The sequence below is a fragment of the Lissotriton vulgaris genome, chromosome 6 (genome assembly GCF_964263255.1).
Source record: "Lissotriton vulgaris chromosome 6, aLisVul1.2, whole genome shotgun sequence".
NCBI lineage: Eukaryota > Metazoa > Chordata > Amphibia > Caudata > Salamandridae > Lissotriton > Lissotriton vulgaris.
Window position 1 is genome coordinate 495,302,372 of NC_141694.1, and position 12,176 is coordinate 495,314,547.

At 48.1% G+C, this 12,176-nt stretch overlaps 1 protein-coding gene across 1 annotated transcript in view; it reads left to right on the forward strand.

Annotated features, from left to right (window-relative positions):
• DDX43 (DEAD-box helicase 43) overlaps positions 1-12,176 on the forward strand; it is a 995,487-nt gene that overhangs the window by 138,458 nt on the left and 844,853 nt on the right. The window contains exons 6-7 of the mRNA XM_086925221.1: positions 8,077-8,233; positions 8,318-8,436. Of these exons, the coding sequence (XP_086781347.1) occupies positions 8,077-8,233; positions 8,318-8,436 (276 nt within the window). The remainder of the gene's footprint in view (positions 1-8,076; positions 8,234-8,317; positions 8,437-12,176) is intronic.

Genomic DNA, 12,176 nt, shown 5'->3' on the forward strand with positions numbered 1-12,176 from the left:
TGCAAAGACAACCAGATGGCGGACCTGCTCAGCAAGCACAGCCATCAGATGCACGAGTGGGAGATACACCCCTCGGTGCTCCAACCATATTTCCAGCAGTGGGGTCATCCAGAGATAGACCTGTTCGCCACAAAGGAAAACGGAAAATGGCAAACCTTCGCCGCCAGGTTCCCACAATTGTAGTCTCAGGGCAATGCGATATGGATGAACTAGTCAGGCAGATTTGCGTACGCTTTTCCTCCAGCACCGCTCATACCGCTAGTGGCACGCAAACTACAGCAGCACTCCATGACGCTCATCCTGGTTGCTCCAAAGTGGGCAAGGCAGGCCTGGTACACCACATTCCTGGAACTTTCAGTGGTGCCTCACCAACCGCTGCGCCTCACGCCCAGTCTCCTCACTCAGAGCCATGGAGACATTCAGCACCCAGATGCGCAACAGTTGAGCCTTGCGATATGGCTCCTGAGGTCATACAGTTTGGCTACCTCAACTTGCCCACCTGACTGTATGAACATCATCAAGGAGGCAAGGCGGCTTACAACTAGGGCGTGCTATGCAGCCAAATGGAAGCGATTTGTCATCTACTGTTCCAATAATGACATTAATCCGCTAGATGCGTCCATGCAGAACATCATATGTTATTTGTTGCATCTATACAGATGCAATCTGGCATATAGTTCCATCAGGATACATTTGGTCGCCATGGCAGCTTATCTTCAAAACAGGCAGCATCTTTCCCTTTTCAGAGTGCCTGCCATTAAGGCTTTTTTGGAAGGGCTCAAAAGAGTGATCCCTCCCAGACACCCTCCTTCACCTGTCTGGAATCTAAACATAGTTCTCACCAGGCTCATGGGGCCACCCTTTGAACCTCTTCATTCTTGTGAGATACAATTTCTTACATGGAAAGTGGCTTTTCTGATAGCCATCACATCGCTAAGAAGAGTTAGTGAGCTTCAAGCCCTAACAATTCAAGAGCCTTTCCTACAAATTCATGCTAATAGGGTAGTGCTACGTACCAACCCTAAATTCATGCCTAAGGTGGTGTCGCAGTTCCACATTAATCAAACCATAGAACTGCCAGTTTTCTTTCCATACCCTGATTCTGTGGCAGACCGAGCACTGCACACCTTAGATGTTAAAAGAGCTCTCCTGTATTACATCGACAGGACAAAAGACTTAAGAAAGACTAAACAACTGTTTGTTGCCTTCTCTCCACAACACAAAGGCAACCCTATTTCCAAATCAGGTATAGCCAGATGGATTGTTAAGTGCATACAAATCTGTTATCAAAAAGCTAAACTCACTTTAACAGTTCCCCAAGAGCGCATTCCAAACGCAAGCTAGGGGCATCCATGACTTTCCTAGGTAACATTCCTCTAGAGGATATATGTAGAGCAGCCACATGGACCACCATACATAAATTTACCAAACACTACTGCGTAGATGTACACTCCAAACAGCAAGCTGCTGTAGGACAGGCTGTTCTCAGAACTCTTTTTCAGACTGCTGCAGCTGGCATGGGCAACCACCGCTAAGGAGGTAACTGCTATTTATTCTATGCACAGATATGAATTCAGCAGCCCACCTGCCTCGAACGGAATATGCTACTTACCAGTATGCATCTGTTCTTGGCGTGTAGGGCTGCTGACATTCATATCACCCGCCCTCCTCCCCGGTGCCTGTAGCAGCTGTAGCCCTCAGAATCATTCTCAGGCATGGTCATCACTTATGGTGTTACACTCCATCTCTGCCACAATGGCGAAAAACAATCTGAGGATGGAGAGGATGCCCATGCGCACTGTAGTCCAGGGGAGGAGCCACCATTCTCGTGATACTTCGAAGACTCTTCCAGGACAACAATGTGCAATGATCCGGACCCAACACTAGGCGGCGATCTATGCACAGATATGAATGTCAGCAGCCCTACATGCCAAGAACAGATGCATACTGGTAAGTAGCATATTCCTTCCAGATTTTCCATCAACTGCCTATTCGAATTCTTTGGAGACTCACTCTGCAGTGCATTTTCTGAGAGGCCTGAGTTTACCCTTTACATGTTTTCCTCCAACTGTCAGCCAAGTCCGTAAGTTTTCCATTCAGCGCCTTGCACGCCCTCTAGCAGTTTTTCTGGTTCTGTTCCAAGGTCTCAAATCTCAACAGTATGTTCTACTTAAGAGTCTGCATAATGCTCCTTAATTCTAAGTTATTCGCTATGTACGTAGCTTGCAAATCTTTGAGAGTTGACCAGAACTCTCCTGTCGCCTTGCATTGATACACGACTGGTTTTCCACCTCTGAGACATCCTCCTCCCAGACATACCCTCTGCTGGGGGGCAAAATATGTCCTCGGGTGCATTTATGGATCAGAGGAGTTCAAACTTACTTCCTAGTGGAATAGGGGGAACTCATGGCATTAAAGTGACTGGTCCCAGGATACTTGTTTGAGGTCCAGAGAGGACCTGGCCTGGCAGTTCGGCCTGGACTGTTCCAATGGGGCGCAGGGTAAAGACTGATTTGCATATGGCTGGGTCCAAACTGGGGTGGCGTAGTGGGCAAAAGAACAATGGATTTAACCCAGATCTTTTGACTGGGGGAGAATGTTTGCATTGTCAGCATTCTGTCCATAGTTTGTTTGCTGTAACACAAGTAACCTCTACAGACATCTTCGGCGCTGCCCCTTCTTTATCTTTTTGCATGTCCTCTCTGTTTGTTCCCATAACCTTGAAGGAGTTCAGTGACAGTGAAGTTCTCCTACTTGATGGAATATCCTCAGCTTCTCTTTCCTGTTCCTCTACTTATTAATGGCAGTCTTCTTGGCTGCCTTCACAGACTGTGCTCCCCATGACTCACTACACTCCACTCCCTCCTTACCCAGTACCCTTTCATCAGTGGTCTTGCCCGGAAGCGTCAATTGACGAGAGTATCCATTGTGAACCAAGGCCTTTGTGCCTGTATTGGAGCTTCTCCTGCTTATTGGGGCAGTTTGGGGGGGGCTCTAGGTGCTGTCTCCTCTATCCCAGGTTCGAAAGAAGAAACTTTGTAGTGAATATGCTGGAGGTGTAAACCGATACCGGAGTGATAGCTATGCTTGCCTCCTTTGTTAACCGGTTTAAAGAGGTTGCCTGTGTGGTCCGCCAGCCTCCTCTTCCCATTCCACCTTTCAGTAATAGATGTACCGGTACAGTGGTGACTCTACCAGAATTCCCTTGGAAACTGACCCTCACCGCTGTGTGACAATCCCACTGGGAGTCTGGAGAGCTGCATCCTTGCTTGCTCGGATCGCTGTAGAAGTCCTACATTAAGCCTCAGCTTTTTGCCAAGGATATGTGAAAAAATAAAGCACAGAGTGTAGGAGGCTGGCTTATATGGTGCACACTTTTTTAAGTGATGCACCTTGCGCTAATGCAGACAACCCTTATGGTGATTTTAGTGATCTTTGATAACCATAGAAAGCTCTCAAAGTGGTAGCAGTGGAGATCAGCCTTCTTGGAGTGTAAAGCAGCTTGTTTTACTACCTTTAATCAGTAGTGTAAGTGAAATGAAATAGAACCACACAGTGTTTATATAAAAATAAGTCCATTTATTGCGCAACGCAATCAATAACACATTGTTTTATCTCTTATCTGGATATATCAACACAATACACAAGAATACTTTGAAATAATCGGGGAACTAGCAGAAATATATACTAGTCTCCAGGGGTAGGCCAAACCGTATATTAAGGAAATGGAATGTGAACTGCATAGGAGAACGGGACTTGGACTCTGAGGAGCTGGGGTCACAAAGAACCACCCATGGTAAGTGCCCAGGAACCCCACAGAGGCTGTGTGCCCAATGGAAGTCAAAGAAGAAGTCTTAGTTGAAGAGACTAGAGTACCCGAAGAAATCCTTTGGAAGACAGATGGTTGGATAGCCATCCCACCCGTGGAGGCCCCAGGAACCAAGTTAGCGACACCAGGGAAGCTAGGTGCATAGGGGTGAAGTGACGTCAGAAACCGCTATAGACAACAATGGAAGACTTCAGTGAACATGTCTCTGGCGAAGAAGTTGAAGGAGTCCGGTGGACTGCTCCAAGTGTGGATTCTTGAAGAAGACTACCTACAAGCAAAGGGGACAGAGTCTATGCCAGTTGGGAGTGACCATGAGGCACAGAAGACCAATGACAACCGATGACTGAAAATGCATGAGAGTTGAAGTTGACTTTTTTGTTTTTTTGTTTTTTTACTTTATCATTATTCTGACATATACAGTCAATGTTATCTTAAGTTGTTCCTGCTGAAATATGTTAACAGTTCCACTCACATGGTGCTATCATAGACAGTTGCACACAGAAATAAAATGGAGAAACACAAAGTTTCAATGTGTGACCATCACATGTTAGTTTTTTCTCTTAACTCGTCATCCCGTAGCAAGCAAATCTCCCACCCTCTAATTTACATTATGCTGTGAAAATTATACAAACACCTATTCAGTGTGTTCAACCCACGCCTGTCTGAACTATGCCATCAAGATTTTGGGTTGGGATGCAAGGGTCCAAATTCTGTAAGTATGTCTTGAGCGGGCTCCAGATATCTTTTGGTCGGTACTTGGGTGGAGGAAGTGTAGCATATAATTTGCAATTCGTTAGTTGACGGTGACCATGACAAAGAGGATAATGGGAGACTTTGAAGAAGATGCCTCGGGAGAAGACTGTAAAGGAGTCTGGTGGAATCCAAGGGTGGATTCTTGAAGTGAACAGGGGACAGAGTCTTTGCCACTGGGAGGTGACCAGGAGGCACAGAAGCACAAAGCCCACCAATGTCGATGGGTTCAGAAGAGATGACAGTGACCTTGTTGCTGCAGCTGTGAGGACCAGGTGATACTGAAGATGGACAGGTGCCATTCACGAGCTCTCCTACGTTCGATGTCTGTGTCTAGGTGGTCAGTGTTCAGCAGTACCATCAACAACCTTGATAACCGCAACTGGCGTGCAGAACGAAAAGTAGCAATTGTTGGGACCAGCAAGGTCCAAGGGACTTGCCAAGTGCAGGAGAGTCAGACAAGGCCCAGAGCAAGTAGGGGAGCCCACTGAAGCAGCGGAATACACTCAAGAGGACCCACAGGCCAGAGGCACAAGAGTCCCAAGAGAACCTCAAGCAGCTCAGCAAAGTCAGAGGCCCACGATGCAGGGAGGACTCAGTTCTTCAGGAAGTGAGGTACTGGGAGCTGAGGCTTCTTGTAGCCTGAAGAACTCTGGAGTGCAGAGCCAACAAACCTTGGCAGGGCAAGTCAGTGCACTGGGGTGCGGTGCCAGCAGCCCCCACGTGGGAAATTGCAGAGAAGGCAGGCCTGGCCTCTAGAGAGTCACAGAACCACCAGTTGTGTTCCTGAGCCTCTGAATGTCCATGGGATATGAAGAGCAGCAGACCGGTCCGCTTCGTTGCAGTGCCTGCAGATGCAGGGATGTGACTCTTTCACTCCAAATGAAATTTCTTCGGGTGTCCTTGATGCCCACAGGTCTTTTGACGAACTTGAATTAAGCCCAGTCACAGAAAACTCAGAAGACTTGAAGAACAGCGAGACCTAGTCTTCCTAGGTGCAATCTCTGTTCCAGTAGAAGTCCAATGAAGTCCAAGTGTCCAGACGATTGAAGAGTGACGTAGTTTCAGGGTTGAGACTGGAACCATGACGAATCTAAGGACCCACCCACAGGGAAGCCCTAAGTATCCTAGGGAAATGGTTGACTCAGGGGTCCTTCCCAGAGTAAGGGCCGGATAGGGGGGAGAATACTCTCCTGCTCGTTGTCCGATTTTGCACCAGAGTGGGAACCAAGGGTTCATGAACTGTCTCAAACCAGAGTATGCAAGGAGGGCATGAAATGTGCCCTTCAAAACAGTCTTGTGCCCCCACCCCAGCCCAATACACAAAGTCCTGTCTGGGTGGTCACACCTCCCTGTAATATGAAACCTATTGTTCTACCCTCTCCTGCTCGAGCTCAGCAGCATGAGGGCAGAATTGTCTGTGTTTGGCAGCAGCACTAGCTTGCTGACAGACCCTGAAAGGCTGTCGCTGGCAGAACAGGAGGGTCACCTAAGCAGCCCCCCAGTATATCGGATCAAACTTCCAGCACCGGAATCTGTGTTTGGGTATAATTCCAACATTTTTTATACCAAACAGGACCAGGTTCGGTGCAGCCATGATATAGTTAGACATATCGTAATGACTGAGTCCACCATATGTCTTAAAATGGCTTACTGCACTTATAAAGGCTGGTCAATCAACTCTGGGGTTTTTATGGGTATCCTGCTCATGCAGGGGTACCCTCACACTTGTAACAAAGCACCCTGCCCTCAGGACTGAAGACTCTGCCATAACAATGACTTGTAGGTTTTAAGTGCAGTAACCTCCGATATAAGGAAACCTATATCTGTCGTGAGAGGTGCAAGCACCAACTAACACAGGATGCAATGACAGGTCTCTAGTCAACAGTTTGAGTTTACTCCCATAGGTGGCACAATACTTGCTGCAGCCCATGGGATACGCCTAGTGTACCAATGCCCTTGGTACTTCAGTACCATATACTAGGGACTTGTAAGGGTAAACTAGTAGCCAATTATGGAGGTACCAAAGTACTTACCAACACTAATTTAGGGGAGAGAGCACAGATGTTAAAGTCCTGATTAGCAGGAACCCAGCAAACTAAGTGCAAAACACACTGCCGCCAGGCAAAATGTGGGGTTAACCATGCTAGAAGGATCCTACCTTCCTACACTAAACCACAAATATCCCAGTCTCTTCCGTAAATGCAGTGGCAGTGTTGCAGCTTTCCGTCTGGAAAAAGGACTCATAATGCCTAGCAGTTACGAGCTCGCACCACCATGATCTAAACCTCTTACCCCCGTGTGGTCAGTTGTGGCTTTATTTTCCCTGATTCTGGAATCTTCTGAACTCATCTTCTTCTGGGGGCTTTTACACACAAAAAATTGAGGCTCCTGCAAGTGTTAATAGAGGACTTTTTTGGCTAAGCTTGGGTATTGGTTCAACCCTGAGTGCCAGTCTTGGCCATTCAGTGTGGTGAACCCTCCATGACCAAGGTTGAAAAATATCTGAAGCATCGTAAATCACCACCCTTTCAATGAGAAACCCACCAAATTAAATGACTGGTGTCTTTAATAGTATGCCCACATTCTGGTCCTGTCTCGGTTGTCCAGTTAGGGGACAGTTGAAGTAATTGCAATCCAGAACCCTAAGACCCAGCTATTTTACATCTTGTTCACTGAAGCAGATGTAATAAAGTGGGGCAGCACCCTATGTGGTCTAGTAATCAGTCACAATATAGTGGTGGCTGGGGCAACCAAGAATTCTAGGACATCCTCTGGACCAAGTGGCTTTATGAATTCCTACTGGGAAATGGACTTGACGTCCATTTCCCATAAGGGTCTTGACTCCTAATTTATATGTCGCTATTTCTGCAGCTAATATTTGAGCAAATAAGGACAACCTCTCCATTACTCAGGGCCAGGATTTGAAAGTGGACTGCCTCTTGTTCCATCTGGGACTAGAGAGAAGGCAATAGTTGTACACTACACGTCTAGGATGGATTGAAGATGATGGTCTCCTCAGCTTGTCGTAGACCAGCAATGCTGCTGCTCTACAACCCAGATATGGCTGTTATTTGTTATTGTGGCCGTCCGGGCTGCGTCGTGTGGTACTTGGACAACCTCTGTTCGTGAAGACATTCTTCTTGCCGATTCTTTGGTCATCTGGCACTTATTCAAGTTGTTATCTTGATCATGTTAAGTCTACCTCATCCTTCAGGTAGATATGTACTTCCTTTCTCCTAAGTTGACAGCATCATGACCTGAAATATTGTTCACACTAATAACAGTAGTAGGCACAATCCCCCGAGGTTCAACACCTGTTAATGCATCTGGTCAACATTTGCATGCTGTATCTTCTCCATGTCCTGATATTCCACAACATATGTGCTGGGATTGGGGGAGAGGGATCACTATTCAATCTCCTTTAAGTTCCCAAGCTGGAATCTCACATTACTTCTATTGGTATAGTAAAAGGTTACTGTTTTGTTTATGTACAGAAAGGAAAACAACAATATAATGTGCAGTGACCTACATGAAGGTGAAAAGAGACCGATACCAAACCCAGTTCGAACCTTTGAAGAAGCATTTCAGCAATACCCTCAAATTATTGCTACAATCAAGAAAGTGGGCTTTCAGACTCCCACTCCAATTCAGGTATAAATAACATCTTACCTGTGTTTGTTATTAAACCTTTATTTTCTTCATGTTTGGTTAATATCAACATATTCATGTTTTTAGTCGCAGGCCTGGCCAATCATACTTCAAGGAATTGATCTTATTGGTATTGCACAAACTGGCACGGGGAAAACCTTGGCTTACTTATTGCCTGGTTTCATTCATTTGGACTCTCAGCCAATGTAAGGATTAAACTTGGTCTTTATCTTTACTGTTTATGTATTTTTGTGTCACTGACTGAACCTTTGTGAGACTTGAAGGCATGATTTCTCTTTGTAATAGCTCCTGTAGAAATCCAATTCCTTCATTGCATGAAGTATGTCTTAGTTTGAGATGTGCAAATAAGTTGATCTCCTGTATATTATTGTTGTCGTTGCTTCTTGCTATGTATGCTTTTTATGCTAAAATATTCAGCTCACCAAGTCATTAAGGCAGTTGCTTATGGTGTTAAAAAACTCTTACTAGCTTACACAGCAGTGATAATTGGGACCCAGAATAGCCTTTATTCTCAAAGCAACAGCTCCAGAAAACGAGGGCAAGGGAACATTGAAAAGTAGATGCTGCATCCATTTTAAAGTTAAAATGTCCAACAATGTGTTAGAAATATGTCCTCCTTTGTTTTGTTAACATTCTAATCTCATGATGTATTTGCAGATTTTTTTTATTTTATTATAAAGACCTTTATTATCAGTAAAGCCAATGTTGTCAGTAAAGCACATAAGTACACACATTTCATGGTATCTGCGCACCACTGAGACTGGATAACCAGATGATTTACACAGCCTTTTCAGCCGGCATCCCGGAGGCCTGGCGGCGAGGTGGATTTGCACCAGCCCAGTGGTACAAACAGTGATAACAGCTTGAGGACAGTTTGAAGTGCGTCGTGACAGTTTGCAATCCTCTGATGAACGCTAGTGACCAAGGTCTTAGGAGTAGGGAAAGGACAAAAAACTACAGAAACTCTCTACCCCAACTCCCCCCACCCCCCCATGAGTGTGCCTGTGAATTCGCCTATGTACACTGGTGTGTGGATAAGACGTGTCGTGCCTAGGGAGTGCCCTGCCTAATCCCCAACCCTGGAATGACAGTCCTCCCCTATGACCATCTAATCCCATCCCCAATGGTACCGTGAGCTACATGCCAACCCTGTCCAACCTCCCTGCCCCCACCCCTCCTCTCATAAAGAGGTAACCACGCGGCTGCCCAGCCCCCTACTCCGATACATGGTCCTGAAGGTCCGCCACCTCCGAGGTGTCTGAACCGGCTTCCTCCCCCTTCTGCAGGTATTCTTGATAGAGGCCCCAAAAGTTTTTCGGTCTGCTCCTGGGAGGGAGTAGGTCACTATATAGTTCAGTTTGGGTACTGCAGTAAAGTAAATCACCTGCCCATCTTTTCTTGGTGGGGAGAGGCCCCCTCATCCAACAACTCGCCACCACTCTCCTGGCTATCAGCAATGCCATGTTGGCTAGACGACGCTGAGAAGGGGGGAGTAACTTAGAGTAACCTAGTAGTGCTAATTCTGGCCTACGAGGCAGTTCCTCTCCCAGTATCTGATCGAGCTCAGAGAAAACTTCCCCCCAAAAAGCCTGAATACTGGGGCAGTGCCATGCCATGTGGAGAAAGTCGGCTACAGGCGCACGGCAGCGTTCACACTCCGCCGTGGGCCGGAGGCCATATCGGTGCAGTCGTTCAGGGGTGTAATACACCCGCTGTAGGAACTTAAAATGCACCAATCTGTGCCTGCCGTTGAGGGAGATTTTACGTGTACTGGAGCAGCATTATCGCCACATGCTGTCGTCAATGGGTGACTGTATATCTTCCTGCCATGCTTCCCTGGCTTTAGAATGGAGCAGCTGCTGGTGCGCCACTCCCAGCTTGTTGACGTGCGAGATTAGCTTAGCGGGTGTCTTATTTTTAATGACATAGGTCAGTTCAGGGACCTCCATCGGCTCCTCCACAGCCGGACCCAATGCCTCCCGAAACGCCGAGTGTAGCCTATGGAACTGAAATTTCTGGAGTAATGAGGAGCCCGATGATGTGGGGGTGAGTTGATCCCAGGTTTTCAGGGTGCCCTCAATAAATAGGTCCTCCATCCTCGTGATTCCCAGAGAACGAAGCGCCTCAATGACATCCTTCTCCCCTAGAGGGTCCAGTCAGAGTGCCCAGTCGATCGGCATCAGGGGGGAATATTAGATAGTACAGCCACGGGCGCGAACCAGGGCGTGCCAGGCATGGTTAGTCGACTTAAGGGAGTCCAGCTGGCCGACAGAGCGGTCCACCGGGAGGCAGATCGTAGCCGGCAGGGGGAGCGGGTCCGCAAACAACCTCTCTAGGATTACATGCAGCGTGCGTGCGTCGCCGTGAACCCATGAATGTAGGTGGGCTGCCTGCGCTATCCGGTAATAGCGTTCCATATCGGGAGCACCCAGACCCCCCATCTCACAGGGGAGAAGCAGCGTCGCCCACTGTATCCTGGGCTGCCTGCCACCTCAAGCCAGTCGAATTAGGACTTGTGTGAGCCGAGTAAAAAAGGCCTTCGAGAGGACCACCGGGATGTTTGTGAACAGGAATAGAAACCGTGGTAGCACAATCATTTTCATAATGGCGATCCTGCCTAGGAGAGATAGCGGGAGTTTACTCCATGTGTCTACATCGTCGACTAGCTTGTTGAAGGCCACACCGTAATTATACCGGACCAGGACCTCCGGGTCAGTGTGCAGTCGTATACCTAAGTACCTGACCGAGTCTGTGGACCACTTCAGGGAGTATTCCATTTTGAAGGGTTGCGTTACTGGGGTGAGAGGGAAGGCAATAGATTTATCCTAATTCACCCGAAGCCCTGAGAGTGAGCCAAAGCGGACCACTTCCCTTAGAACCGCAGACAAGTTCGATTCTGGGTTGCGGACGTACAACAAAGTGTCGTCAGCATACGTAGAGATGCCTATTTTATAGGTGGGAAAGTTAATCCCCTCCAAGCTGTGGTACTCCCTGATAGCGCAGGCCAGAGGTTCCGCCACTAGCGCGTACAGTAGAGGTGAGAGGGGGCAGCCCTGCCTGGTGCCCCTGCCGATATGAATCGGTTCCGACACTCTGTCTCCTAACTTCAGCCTGGCCGACGGTCGGTGGTACAAGGCGCCGATCATCTGCAGGAACGGTTCACCCAGGCCAAGTTTCCGGAGCACCCTGATCATAAAAGGCCATTCCACCGAATCGAATGCTTTCTCCATGTCTAGGAAAATCGCTAATGCAGTATTGTCCTGTCCGACATGTTGCATCGTCCCCAGCACAGTACGTATATTGTACGTTAGGTTTCTGCTGGGGACAAACCCGGACTGTTCAGGCGCAACCAACTCGGGGACCAAGAGAGCCAGCCGGTTGGCCAGCACCTTGGCGTATATCTTGGCGTCCACGTTCAGCAAGCTGAGAGGCCTGTATGAGCTGCAGAGGTCCGGAGGCTTCCCTGGTTTCAAGATAGTGACCAGCAAGGCCTCCCGCATAGTAAGTGGCATCTCACCGTCCTCGCAAATCGCGTCGAAGAGGGAGATCAGATGCGGGATCAAGCTATCTTTGAAGGCTTTGTAAAAACCCACAGTGAGTCCGTCAGAGCCCGGTGCACCGCCCGCTCTCATGTCGGAGAGGGCATCCAGGATCTCGTCCTCCTGAATGGGGGACATCAGAAATTCCCTGTCCGAGCTCGGCAGGTAGGGCATGGCGATGTGGCCGAGGTAATCGTCCATTTCGTCCTCAGCGCCCAGTGTCCTGGACTGATAAAGTTCGGCGTAATAACGCCTGAAAGCGAGGAGGATGTGCTCCTCATCGGTGACCACTTCACCCTCCGGGGAGCGCAGTTCGTCAATCACCAGAGGTCGCCTAAAGCCTCTTACCATTCGGGCCAGAAGGGCGCCCGGCCTGTCTCCCTCCC